Genomic DNA, 14,067 nt, shown 5'->3' on the forward strand with positions numbered 1-14,067 from the left:
TATGCAGTTCAGGCTGGCCTTGAGCTCACTTTGCAGCCCAGGCTGGTCTCGAACTCACAACGATCCTCCTCCTCAGCCTCCCGAGTGCTGGGATTACAGGTGTGTGCCACCATGCCCAGCTTAATATTATTTTTTTTAAGAGCAGAATATATTTATTGAGGGAAAGAAAGCTTCTGTCCAAGAGAGGGACAGAAGGGAGCCTGAGTGGGTTGCCCATTAGTATTTTTTTATGACAAGATCTCACCAGGTTGCCCAGGTAGGATTTGCATTTGAGTTTCTCCTGCATCAGCCTCCCTCGGTGCTGGGATTACAGACGCCCAGCAGTTTGCTTCCTTTTCAAGGCTGACTAACACTCCATCATGTGTGGTGCTGTTACCTGTTCACCCCGATGGACGTGGGTTGCTTCCCCTGCCGGGCTTGTGTGGACACCACTGCTGCGAACATGTTGCTTGGACAGCAGTGCCCAGAAAGGGCCAAAGCCCTGGGTTCCGCAGGCCGCGATGCCAGTCTCGTGGCATCAGCCTGGGTTTTGGCTCCGCTGTTGCGCCTTGGTTATGCTCCAAGGTGGTTCCTGAGGTCCCTGGCAGGCTGTCTGGGGTGGGCGGCCCCGAGTTGTCCCCGACATAATGCTGGTTGCGGGGTTGGCTGCCAAGGAAGGCGGGTGCTGAGTGGAATGCTCCCTCGTGGTTCTCCCTGGCCAAGGCCCCCCAGCCCCCAGCTGGCGTTTCTGCCGAATTCTCCTGGAAGTTCTGCCTGCCACCTCCCAGGTCCCCAGGGGGCTCCTCTGACGTCACAGATGATGCGGGCACAAGGGGTGCAGGCAACCAGCCAGGCTCAGCTTTCTGGGTGGCGCGGGGCCAGGGCTTGTGCAGTGGGTCAGGGCCGGGGGCAGGTGTTAGGACGGTGCCAGCTTTCCTGTCCCCTGGGAGAGCAAAGGACCGGCACATCCGGGGCTCCCAAGAAAAGAAAACCCAGGAAATTCCACACTGCGGATATGCTGAGAGCTGGTGCCCTCGCTGGATCCTATGCCTCATGAAATGGGGCCCCCTGTCCCTCATGACACGAGAGGCCGGACCGGTCTGCTCGAGGTGCCCAGCACCGGGGCTTCCTGTGTCCGGCCCTGCCCGCTCTCCTGTGGGTTTCCTGTAGCTGCCGTTGTAAACTCCCCCAGACCAGGGCTCCTCAAGCCACAGCGACTTGTGCTGTGCGGTGCAGGGTCAGCAGGGCCGTGCTCCTCACCGGACTGTGGGGTGTTCTGTCTTGCGCGCGGGTGCAGCGCTGGGGTGTGTGTTTCCTGTCCCTGTTTCCTGTCCCTTTTGACACCAGTCTTTGGATTTAGGGCCCGTCCTAATCCAGTGTGACCTCACCTTAACATCTACGAAGACCCTATTTCCAAGTAAGGTCACAGCCAGATTCTAGCGGTTGGGACTTGGATGTATGTTTTGGGGAGCCACAACTTAACCCATGACGCCAGCTGTGTGACCCCGGGTAGAAGAGTGACCCTCCGCAGCTACCATCTCCTCTGTATTTGGGACAGGATAGGCAGAGGTAGAGCAAGGCATGGGCAGGGTCCAGGCATAATGCAGGCGGCCAGGCCCTTCCCACTCTGTGTGTTACAGTCTGCAGTCACCCAGGCCCCTGAGTGATTGCTGCTCAGGGGATGAGGGCGAAGGATTTGGTGCAGGGCCTTGCTGCAGCAAATCCCTTAGCACTATCAGCTGTTCCTTCGGGTGGTCAGCTCCTCCCTGCCCTCTCTGCCTTTTACAAACGCCCAGAGCCCTTTCCACGCACCCAGTGTGGCTGCAGTCACCGCACGGAACACCGCAGAGACACCAGAGCCATCATCCCTGTCCACAAGGAGCTCGTAGCTCAGTGAGCAAAACAGCACGTACAGTTTTTAATGTGTTCAGGCAGCATCCGTGGGATGATTGGATTTTCCCAAGGTGCAGCAGGCCCGCACTGCAGGTAGGATGTGGTACCCAGCTGAGAGACTGACACCAAGGCCAGTCGTCTCCCCACTAGCCAGACTCACGGTTACCCAGGCAACCAGCCAAAGCCCGAGTCAGCAGAGCAGGATCCCTCCCTGCGCCCTGCTGTTTCCTTGGCAGTGGTCATGGCTGCAGGGAGGCCACCTCTGGCGGGCACTGAGGGGGCCGAGTGCCACAGCTGTGTCCCTCGTTCTAGCAAATTGCCGTCGCCCTGGGAGCCGGTTTCAGGCAGGTACCAGCTCCGGCCAGTCTGCAGCCAAGGAAGAGAGAGGCTCTGTAGCTGGCAGGAAGTAGCCGCGTGGATCAGGCACAGAAAGCACGGGACTTACCCCGCTCTGTGGCATCAGGGTCAGGCACTTGGGGCAGTGCCTGGGTCCCACTTGTCGCTGGCTCTACTGGCTGCGTGACCTCACCCTTCGGCCTCAGTTTTCTGGTCCACAAAGTGGGTCTGATTATACCGCACGTCTCACAGATGTGTCAGGATGATAGCAGTTGTTTATTGGAGTGCTGGGCACAGGGCCTGGCCCTCCAGACGGGAGAGCGATGTGCTCTGGTGTCACTTGTCACAGTGCTGTCATTGTGCCTCACCGAGCGGTAGCCGTCGCCACCGTGCTTACTATGTTATGGGACAGTTTTGTGCCAGGCCCTGCGCTCCAGCCAGGTGGGGCTGGACTGTCTCCTCCGCTTCCCATTGTCCATGCAATGGTTGTCCCTATGCCTACCCTGAACACACAAGTGCCTGCCGGGAAACCATTGGCTAATTCATCTGTCCATCAGTCAGACCAGCAGGTCACAGGGAGTAACTGTGAACAGGACCCTCTGAATGACCCCGTCAACTCTGCGCTGCCCCATGGCAGAACCACGCCAACCGGGCACAGTCGTGGCGCCGGAGCAGGGTGGTGGACATCCACACGTTGGCAAAAACCAGCGGCCGATGTGCGTGGCAGCAAGTTCGCCGTCGCCAGCGGCAGGAAGGACCGCACGCCCGTCAGCGGAGCCGCGCAGTTACACCGGGCGCCCTCTGCCCCGCCGCGGCCTGTGCCCCCACGGAGTGTCACTCGCTGCTGAAATGAGTGAAGTGCCACACGCAGTGCATTGTGGGTGAACCTGCCAACCCGGCACAGGCCAGGCACCAAAGGCCGCGTGTGGTGTGATTGCACTTCTGTGGGCGTCCAGAATCGGGATCTGTGAGGCGGGGAGGAGGCAGCTGCCGGGGCCGGGACGGGGAGCGAGGAGGGAGGGCTGTTTCGTGGGTGCAGTGTTTCCTTTGGGCGATGGCTGCACAGCGCTGAGAACGTGCTGGATGCCCCTGAGCTGTTCGCATCGGCGGCTGCTTGTGTGGTGTGTGGATTTTACCTCGCGTGCGCCGGTGTGTGTGTGGAAGTATGTATTTATGTAACGGTGACCCCGGAACTGGCTCTCAGGCCTGGCCCCCAGGCAGCCAGGATGGGTTCTTGCTGGCGAACCCCAGTGTGTCCTAGAGATGGAGGAGCTGAACCTACCAAGGGAAGCATCCCAATTGGAGAGAGAAGCAAATAGCAGTCAACCTCATCTTAGAAGATTCATAGCTCAGAAGGGCCAGCTCTAGAACAAAAACAAACAAAATATGCATTTATAGTATTTCTTTATTTTTATTTCTTTCTTTATTTTTTGGCTTTTTGAGACAGGGTCTCGCTATACAGTTCAGGCTGGCCTTGAGCTCACTTTGTAGCCCAGGCTGGTCTCGAACTTGCAGCCATCCTCCTGCCTCAGCCTCCTGAGTGCTGGGATTCCAGGTGTGCACCACCACACCCGGTTTGTAGTATTTCTTTAAAACAGATTCGAGGGTGTCACTTTTTGTTGAATGTCTTCTCATTATTTAAAACCCTACCAGGCGTTTCCTGGAGCCCCCCTGCTACCCCCTGTGTGGGGCCTTGTGTGTCTCTGGACACAAGCAGCCTCCTTCCCCAGGAAGCTGCAGCCAGGGCCCCAAGGGCAACAGCGTGACACGGATTGAGCTGTGTGGCAGGTGTCAGAAAAAAGGTCAGGGAGCGGATTGCCACTTGGGGTCTCTACACAGAGTCCTTCAAGAGGGGCTGAGAGGTTAGGTGGGAGCTGACTTGGACTGATGCTGAAGAACTGGCGGCAGGGGATGGCTTGGGGTTGTGCCTGTCATCGCTGAAGTCAAGGTGAAGTCTGTGCTGCTAAAAGGATTTGATGGCACTGCCCGGGCAGAGATGGCAATTTACCCGCACACACCGGCATGTGCGGCCACAGTGAGCCTGAGCCGGGGAAGCCGGGGACCTCCACCTGTCTTTCCATCTTTCTGGACCTTCAGGGCTCAGCTGCAGACACCGCCTTGGTAGGGGCTGCAGAAGTCTCAGGTGGCTCCAGCAAGGTGGAGCCTTGGAAAGGGAGGGACAGGCAGTGGCCTTCTCCTTGTGCTGGGGACCGTGCTCCCTGCACACAGGCTGGCCCTCGCAGGGATAGGGAGACTCGGACGAGTGGCATGGTGACGGAGGGGACCCCAGGGTGTCAGGACTGCACTGCCCAGTAGAGCTTTGGGCAGTGATGACGGCGTTGTCTCTCTGCATTGTCCTAGAGCAGCCACAGCTACTGCAGCATGCGGGTGTGACTGCTGCACTGAGCTTCCCCTGGGTTCCATTCTAATGAAGTTCTGTGCAAGCAGCCACGTGGGGCCAGGAGCGCTCTGACTGGACAGCTCCGTGTTAGGACCGCGCTGGAAAGATGCTGGCAGAGCCTGTGGGTGGCCGCCCAGGACCCATTCATCTCTGCGGGGTCCTCCTCCCCTCTGCAGCTCCACCGAGCTCGTGGGGCTTCTCCCCTCCTGCCAGGTGGTAGGGAGCATGCGTGCTTGTGTGCGTGCTTCGGAGCTGCAGCAGGCAGCCCCATGCTTGAGAGGCGAGCTCACAGTACATTTAGAGCCACACCTCTCCTAGCTGGGGGCACGTTCCTGGTGACGGCTTGTGACCTGTGGAAGAGCAACAGGCTCTGCTTTCTCAGGCCTGAGAGCCCCAGTGTCTGCCTGTTTCTGCTGTGGGAGCAGTTACCAGAGCGATGGCGGGTGTCACCCAGGTAACGTCCCTTCCCTGACACACACAGAGGGCGAGGACAGCAATGGAGTGACTGGCTCTGCCAGACGGAAGCAGGAGACTGTGCCTGCTGTCTCTTTGCTGTTGGCTGGTGGGGCTGAGGTGCAGATGTTGGGAACCCTCCTGTGTCCATCTGCTCTGGACACTCACTGCCTGGACTCGGTAGGTGGGGATCATTAGAGCTCCTGTTTAGCCAGGAACTGGGCTGTTTTATATGTAATGTTTCAGAGATACTCACAGCAAGCCTTTGACCACTGTTACTCTTTTCTTGCTTTGTAGATGGAGAAACTAAAATAGAAGTAACACACTGTGGGTTCTGTGAACACCAGGGCCTGTCTGCTTTGCTTGTCCTGAGTACCCTTAATACCTACACAGTGCTTGGCCTGTGGTGGTAGATGGTTTCAAGCAGTCTTTGTTGGATGAGTGGATGGATGATGGTTGGGTGGGTGGGTGGATGAGTGGATGGATGGGTGAATGTAGGATGGATGACTGAGTATATGATAGATGGATACATGGTCAAGTGAGTGGATGATGGTTTGATGGGTGAGTGGATGGCTGAGTGGATGATGGATGGATGGATGGATGGTGGGTGGGCAGATGAATGGTTGGTGGATGAATGGGTGATTGGGTGAATTGATGGATGGATGAATGTAGGATGGATGGATGGATGGATGGATCGATGAGTATATGATAGACGGGTAGATGGGCAGATGAGCGGATGATGGTTTGATGGGTGAGTGGATAGCTGAGTGGGTGATGGTTTGATGAGTGGGTGGTAGCTGAATGGATGGGTGAGTGGTTGTTTGAGTGGATGATGGTTTGATGGGTGGGTGGTAGGTGAATGGATGGGTGAGTGGATGATGGATGGATGGTAGGTGGGCGGATGGATGAGTGGATGTGGGATGGATGGATGGATAGATAGACAAGTATATGATAGATGGGTAGATGGGCAGATGAGCGGATGATGGTTTGATGGGTGGGTGGATAGCTGAGTGGGTGATGGTTTGATGAGTGGGTGGTAGCTGAATGGATGGGTGAGTGGTTGTTTGAGTGGATGATGGTTTGATGGGTAGGTGGTAGATGAATGGATGGGTGAGTGGATGATGGATGGATGGTAGGTGGGCGGATGGATGAGTGGATGGGTGAGTTTGTGGACTGATGGATGGATGAATGTGGGATGGATGGATGGATAGATAGACGAGTATATGATAGATGGGTAGATGGGCAGATGAGTGGATGATGGTTTGGTAGGTGGATGGATGGGTTTGTGGATAGCTGAGTGGATGATGGTTTGATGGGCGGGGTAGATGAATGGGTGGGTGGCTGGGTAGATGAAGTAGAGCTTAGAAATGGGCTAAAGTCTGCTTATTGCCAAACCTGTACTCCTAAACACAAAGCCATCCTGCCTTTGGCTGTGTATGATACACTCTTACCTCCCTGGGGTGGCATTTTTTTAAAAAAGATAGCTTATGTGAGGTACCATTTACAGGCCATAAAACTCACCTGTTGTAAAAATGCAGTGTAATGGTTTTAGTACATTTGTGGAGTGGTGCAGCCATCATCATGATCCAGTTTTAGAACGTTTTTGCATCCCGAAAGATGCCTTTGAGTTTCTTTGCAGCCCAGTTCCGGTGTCATGCATCAGGCATGCTAGGGCACTGTCCGTGTTCTCTGGAAATGTGCCTTTTCTACAGTTTGTATAGAAAGTGTCAGACACTGTTCCGTGCCTCTCGTGCCTGGCTCCGCCCACTTCACACAGTGGCTGTGCAGTTCACCTGCACCATAGTACACACAAGTTCGTTGCTTTTTGTTACTGGAGACTGTGGCTTTACCCCCCGCCCCATTTTTTCTTTTTTCTTTGAGACAGGGTCTCCCTGTGTAGTTCAGGGTGGTTTTGAACTCACTGTGTAGCCCAGGCTGGCCTCGAACTCATGGCAATCCTCCTGCCTCAGCCTCCCTAGTACGGGGATTATAGGTGTGTGCCACCACATCCTCCCCGCTCCCCCGGTTGATCCATTCAGTCATCGACAGACCTGGAGCTGTTTTGTGGACACTCACGTGCGTGTCTTTGTGTGGAGTATGTTTTTCCTTCTCTCGGGCAGATTTCTGAGAACGGAACTGTTGGGCCCTGTGATAAGTTTATGCTGAACATTTTAAGAAACTGTCAAACTATTTCCTAATGTGGCTGCACCAGCCTCCTTCCACCAGCAGCGCAGAGGGTCCCAGTTTCTGTTTCCCCCTATCCTTGCCAACACTTGGTGGTGTTTGGTTTTTGCTTCGAGCCATCCTAGTGGGTGTGAAATACATGGTTTCTCTGGGTGGTTTTTAACTCACACTTCCCTGGGGGCTAATGACATCCCCTGCCTTGTGACCTCCTGGGCTGGGATTTGACCTTGTGAGCCAGGACTTGGCAAACCTTGTCTATAGAGGGCTGGATAGCAAGTATTTGGGGCTTTGTGGGCCACATTCAATTTCTGTTGCATAATCTGTATTGTTTTTTCCTTCAATGCTCTTAAAAACACGAAGGCTGTTCCCGGTTTTGTTGTATAAACCCAGGCAGAACGGCCGGGTTTGGTCCCCTATGTCGTTTCCACCCATTTTAACTCAGCTTCCTTCTACGCAGCGCCAGCCAGAGCTCCGTCCACACGGGGCAAACCACTAGGCCACCCACCCCCTGGCAGAGAGAGCTCTGTGGCAAGCTGGACGCTGGGCTCTGGGGGTGAGGATTCCAGAGGTGGCTTCTTCCCCGCCCCTCATGACTCATCCAGCGCCTGGTGAGCGCATCCGTGCTCCCAGGATGAGACATGCCACTGTGTCACTGGGAGTGGCCAGGCCCCGTGCCCAGCCCTTCTGGAGCAGCAGCCTCGCCTGCCCACAGCTCACCCTGGCAGCACCGTGGCCTGCCGTCCTGCGCTGCTCCCAGGCCTGCCTCCGTGGGTCCTCAGCCCCTGGCTGTCTGTGTCTGGTGTTCAGAACACACAGACATGTTCCTGCGTCCCGTGCACCCCCATTCCCTTTGTCCCTCTTGCTGCCCTCCGCACTGTGTCCTGGAGACTCCAGCCGCCCCCAGCTGGCTCCTGAGCCCTGACCAGTGTGGTGGAAAGAACGAGAGCTTTGGAGTTGGCCAGAGCTGCTTCTGATGCTGGCACTGTCTCCTCCTGGCCCCTCGGCCTCGGGGAATCACCTGCCGCCCGCCCCCGCAGCAGAGGATGCTCACGGCCGCTCCCCAGCACCGCCTGCCAGCCACAGACCTGCCCCTTGGACACCCGGACTGGGCCCCAGTGTGTAGATCTGTGCCTCTGGGACCTCTGTGGCCTGGCCCATTCATTCAGAAGCGTGGGAAAGGAAAGGCAGTGGGATGAATGCCCGTGCCCCCGGCTTCTTGGTGGTCAACCCCCAGGCTGGGCTGCCCCCCTCTCAGAGTCCCCAGCAGGACCGAGCACCCACGGCCCATGGAGGGGGACAGTCCAGTTGCCTCAGTCTGCCTGCTTGATGGTGCCCATGTATTGACCGTCTTCTCCCCAGCATTGCCTGCGATCGCGTCACAGATCGATAACCCATTTGCACTCCATTCCTGCCTCGGGGTCTGCTTCCGGGCGCCAGACCTATGCGGAGTGCCCCGCTCGCAGGGTCCCTGTGAGGCTGCATGGGGCCGCAGCGGTCGTCACAACTCAGCACCTGGCCTGGCACACAGTACGCACTCACTAAATGCCCACCCTTGTTCCGGCCTGGACGCGCACCTCCGAAGCAGGAGCTCCAGCCTGCTTTCACTTCGAGGTGGGGCTATTGGTGGCGCTGAGGCTGGGTCACCAAAGACAAGCGCCGGTCTCCAAAGCCACACTGGTGCCGGCGTTGCCGGTGTGTCTGCGTCCTCACGGCCCCTCTCCCCGCGGGCTGGGTGTATTTTGCAGAGTTTAAATGAGGGTTGGCAGGAATGGTGTTCACCACATATTAATGATGGTTATTTCTGGGCTGTGGCACTTCGGAGGGCTTTTTTAATTTACCCTCTTCTTTTGTTCTCTGCAGTATGGTTTGAATTTTTTATAACGAGCATGCATCATCTTCACAAAATAAAAAAAAAGAATGAAGTCATTATTTGCTCCACAGTAAATAACTTGCAGCTGACCCGCAGAGCGGCCCTGAGCACTCGGACTGCACGCAGCCTGGAGTCTGCTGAGGGCAGGCGCGAGCAGGATCGCTGGATTTCTTCCGGGCTGGAGAAGGGGGACATTTCTGTGATCATTTCATGGTCATTTAAAAATTGAGCAGTTCTCTGGGTACAGATGGAACCACAGCCTCCAGGGCTCCCAGGAGTGGGCAGTTCTTGCCCTGGGAGGTGTCACCCTGTTAGGTCGGGACACTTCGTGTTTCACCTGGACACCACAGTAGAGCTAACAGGGCACCGAGCCGGGCGGAGCGGCTCTAGCGATGGCCACCATGCGCTGGCCAATTACGGCTCTGGTGAAGGCTGTGTAGTTGAGGTGCCTCGTGCTCCTTTTTAGTAACGGAGCTCAGCAAAAACTAGTTGTGGCTGTCGAGGCCATTGGTACCGAGTTTACCAGACACCATGTACTCACCCAGTGCAACGCGCCATACATTTCTAATGCTGCTTTGGGGTCCACAAATCTGTGTCTGGTCCCCCGCTCCAACGTCCCCCCCCCATGCAAACTGCCATCTCCTTGTCTTCCTTGAGGAAGATGGGGAAGGGGCAAAGATCAGTGAGGCGGAGGAAGAGGGAGGCAGAGAAGGTGAATCTGTAAGAAAGACCTTGAGGACCAGGGGAGACACAAGCCCCTTGGGTGCGGCCTGTATGGGTGATGCTGGTCGTGCTGGGCGTGATTCGCTGGGAAGAGGCCACAGACGACCACAGGGTGTGAACAGATGGAAAGGATACAGGATACGGTCTGCGTTGCCCTGGGTTACGCACTCACACCCTTGGTGTTTTGCACTGAGAGAGAGCGAGCCCAGGGTGTGCTCTGTGTTTGCATTGCCTCTTCCGTGTGGACTGAGCATGTAATTCGCCCAGGGCTCCGACCACGAGGGGCCGAGATCTGGACTGGCGCTGCACGGAAGGGCGCTGAGAGGGATTTTCGTGGCTCATGTATGGAACAGGGACCCAGGCCTCAGCAGGCGAATGCCGAAAGGAGTCCAAAGTCGGCCTCCTTGCCAAGTGTGGTGGTGCGTGCCTTTACCCCCAGCACCTGGAAGGCCAAAGCAGGAGGATCACCAAGAGTTTGAGGCCAGCCTGGGCTGCGTAGTGAGACCTTATTTCAAGAAAACAGACTAAATTCCTAAGCAAGCGCAGTGGACCTCCTGTTCCAGCACTGCTGCTCACTTCGTGATTGTTCACTTTGCTGCAGAACACGCCCCCACGCACCTCCTTCTTAGCTCCGCGTCCTAAAACCACTTCCTGATTCTTAACTCTGAAGTGAAGCGTTTGGGGGACCCTGGCGGCCTGCGCCCTTCTGTGGGAGCCCAGGCAGTCAGCCTCCTCCTTCCCTCTTCCTCACTCAGACTCTGGCTCTGAGGTTGTGACATGTCACCCCAGCTGGCTGCTGGCACGGTGACACTAAAATTAGGCATTTCCCTGAGGAGCGGAGCACTTAACGAAGGAGTTCATCCAGCGAGAGACTCGGAGGGAGCGAGCTGAGCAAGCGCTTGGCTCGGCCTCGGCCTCCAACGGCCTCTTTCCGTGATGTCACACAGGCGGGACCCGCTCAGCCTCAGACCCGAGGCGCGGCCCCCGCCCGGCACTCAGGCCGAGGCAGCCGCACCGGTGAGAAGTCCTCCCCCTCACTGGGGCATGCTGAGGCAGCCTGGGCTCTGCCCCCGCCAGCTGGGCTTTGGGCTCTTGGCCCTGTCCGAGCTCCATCGTGGACTCCATGTCACAGGGACCTCTTGGCCTCTGCGGAGCAGCGCCTCCAGCTTATCACACTACTTGGAGGCAGCTTTGGCAGAAGTTGGGATGTGAAAGAGAAATCTCTCCGTTCCCTTCTTAAGTTCACCAGTGTGGGAAACTGCTCTTCCGGAGTCAGGAACCTGGCAGTCTGCAGACGCGCCCGGTGACCTCGGCTGACACGCTCCTTCCTTCACGGGTCCCGTTCCTTCAGGGGTAGGGGGACAGTCCAGGTTGAAGGCGTTTCAGGGCCTTTTCACCCCAGCCTCCATCAGCTGGCATCATCCAAGCTCTTCAAATCAGTGACGTGTTTGTGTCTCTCTCTCTCTTCCTCCCAGAAAAAGATTTACAAATACAAGAAAGTCCTGAGTAACCCAAGCCGCTGGGAAGTGGTCTTGAAAGAGATCCGGACGCTGGTGGACATGGCCCTCACCTCCCCGCTGCAGGATGACTCCATCAACCAAGCCCCCCTGGAAATCGTCTCCAAACTGCTGTCTGAGGTGAGGACCTTCTCCCCCGACCCTGGCCCGGCTCGGTGCCTTCTCCCCTGTAACTGATGTTCTTTACCTGCCAGGCAGGCAGTGCTCCGCAGGGGGTTCTGTTCCCGTGTCACCAAAGGAAGCATCCACCCCTACAAGCTGCCTGGCAGTGTGAGCAGGGGGGCCTCAGCCAGCAGGCCAGGGATGGTGCAAAGGTGAAGGGGGAGCTGTCCCCTCCCTAAGTGCCCAGATCACACTCAGGATCACACTCACACTTGTCCCTGCGGGGAGGGCAGCGTGCCAACAAGGCCCGCGCCGTCCCTGCTGTCCCTCCCTGCGGTGGCTGGGACAGGCGGCCCATGTCAGCCTTCTGATCACTGCACGCGGCCTGCGTGTGGGCTTGCAGGGTTTTCAGAATCAGGAGATTTCACAGCAAAATGGGAATGTCGGGTTCCCTAAAAACAATCAGGAAACCAGCCACAGCCTATAGCTGCTGCCCGTCAGTGCCCCGCTTCGGCAGCCAGCTTTGCCAGGCGCCCTGGGCTGAGTGTGTTCATGGGCCATGGCATGGGACAGAGCCTGGCCCAGCGGAGAGCAGATGGGTGACAGGCCAGGGTCCGGAGGAAAGGCATTTAGGAAGCACACAGCTTCCTTTCCCTCTGCCAGGCCCAGGACTAGAATTTTCCACAGCCCAGGACTGCGCTCCTTTGTCTCCCTGCCTGGCCGCTGAGGTTATTGGACTTGCTGACCCCGGTTTAAACTAGGCACAGTTGTCAGGGTGATGCTGCTGTCCCTGTCCCTGGAGAGTGTCTCCCTGCCCCGGTTCCCCGCTCATTCCTACCGTCCCTTCGGCTCCCGCATGCGGCACAGGCCTTCCCTGGTCTGGGAGGAGGTGGGGCGGGAGTCAGGGAGAGGGAGACGGTCACAGGCAGGGAGGCGCAGAGGCTGCGTCCTGGCAGGAGGCAGCCTTGTGCAGAAGAAAAAACTCAGCTCTGCAGTCATGGTCCCAAACCCCAAGTCCAGGTACCCGGCCTCCACCGAGGCTTCTGCCCGGAGAAAGGAAGACAGCTCACGCCCCCTGCGCTGGATCACACTCAGTGGATCCTGGCCCACTCACGTGCTCCTGGCGAGCGGCCTGCTATCTCCACATCACAGACGATGTTAGATGGGTGTTATTTGAGCATACATTGGAGACAGTCACACAGGCGGATGCTGGGACCCGCCAGATTCTCCCAGCAACCCTGCCAGACAGATGTGGAAGTGTCCAGAGAAGTAACCACACCTCCCGGAGGTCAGCGCTTACTCCGGGTCCCTCAGTCCTGCAGGGAGCAGGAGCCACCCCACGGGAGCTCTGGCTCTGGTACATAGATGTTACATCCGCCTGGACAGGAGGCCTGGTCCTGCCGTGCCATCGGGCGTGTCACGGGACCTCTCTGCCCAGATTTCAGCTGTGAATCAGGCCCAGGGTGTCACAGAGGAGAGGCTCAGAGGCCCTGATACAACAGGACTCGCCGGCGGAGACCTCTGAGCGGGGTCATGTTGTCAGCGTCAGGGGAGACATTCTGATTCTCTAAGCAACAGCCAGGTGTGACACGCACACCCATGGGGGGAACGAGGGGGCTGGGTCCTGTCTCAGTTCTCTTTCCTAAAGTTGCTTTGGAGGCGCCTTTCGGAGTGGCTTCAAGCCTTGCCAAAGCGACCCAAAGCCAGCAGGGTCCCGAGGAAGCAGGGCTGTTGGGCGCCCACAGTTCTGAGGAGGAACGGTCCCTCCACCCGCAAAGCAGTGGCATCCCCAGCCCCCTGGGCATCTCCTGAGTGTGCAGAGCGGCCACTTAGCTCAGGGTCCCCGGCTGCCCCCGTGTGGATGCCTTCCATGGCCCGCAGCGGGACGCGGCCCTGGCGGGGAGAAATGGCCCCCGCAGCGTGCAGCTGCCCTTTGACAGGGACAAGGTACTGACATCCATTGTCATCAAAGCCTTCCCAGCAGGTGTGTGGTTGCCAGGAAGGCCTGAAATGGGGATCCACCCCCAGGTGGTCCAGTGCCACAGCTCAGGGATTAGAAACGAAGGCTCTGGAGTCAGGACAGACACATGGAGGTGGAGTCCCCAGCCCACCGCCGTCCCCAGGCACCAGGTGGATGGCTGCAGCCATAGGTAGCTCCCCGGGCGTCGGAGCTGTAGGAGAAACTGTCATCCTGAGGCTCATCGATGCCCAAAGCATTGCGAGTGTGACAGTCACAAGGAAAGACCGGAGCCACTTTCCCCCATGCTGGCTGAAGGCACTGGTACTTAGCAGTGGTATTTAACAGGCTGCCCGGGTTCCCTGACACCCACAGGACACAGAGGTGTTAGCATCCAGGAAACGTTCTGCATCTTCCTGGGCTCTCGGGAGCAGTCAGCCCTGCCCTGGGTCACGGCTAGTCCTGGGGGCCTGCAGGGACTGTGATGCTCAGAGCCTGGCCCCCCTCCAGGGCCTTCCTCTCCCCCAGACGAAAGCAAACCTGCGGCTTACAAGCTTTCCTCCCGCCTTAGCTGGCGTCAGTGTGGTAGCGTGGTAGGTGCGCCTGGCTCCTCAAACCCGCTCCTGCAGCTCTTCCCAGGGCACAAGGGCAA

General features: G+C 57.6%; 1 protein-coding gene across 1 annotated transcript in view; it reads left to right on the plus strand.

Moving 5' to 3' along the window:
• The window catches only part of Cmip (c-Maf inducing protein), a gene marked incomplete at its 5' end in the record, with an annotated part of 185,887 nt that overhangs the window by 129,047 nt on the left and 42,773 nt on the right, over positions 1-14,067 (plus strand). The window contains 1 exon segment of the mRNA XM_005409360.2: positions 11,315-11,476. Coding sequence (XP_005409417.1) covers positions 11,315-11,476 — 162 coding nt within the window.

Source organism: Chinchilla lanigera, unplaced genomic scaffold (assembly GCF_000276665.1).
Source record: "Chinchilla lanigera isolate Chin_1 unplaced genomic scaffold, ChiLan1.0 scaffold00121, whole genome shotgun sequence".
In the NCBI taxonomy this organism is placed as follows: domain Eukaryota; kingdom Metazoa; phylum Chordata; class Mammalia; order Rodentia; family Chinchillidae; genus Chinchilla; species Chinchilla lanigera.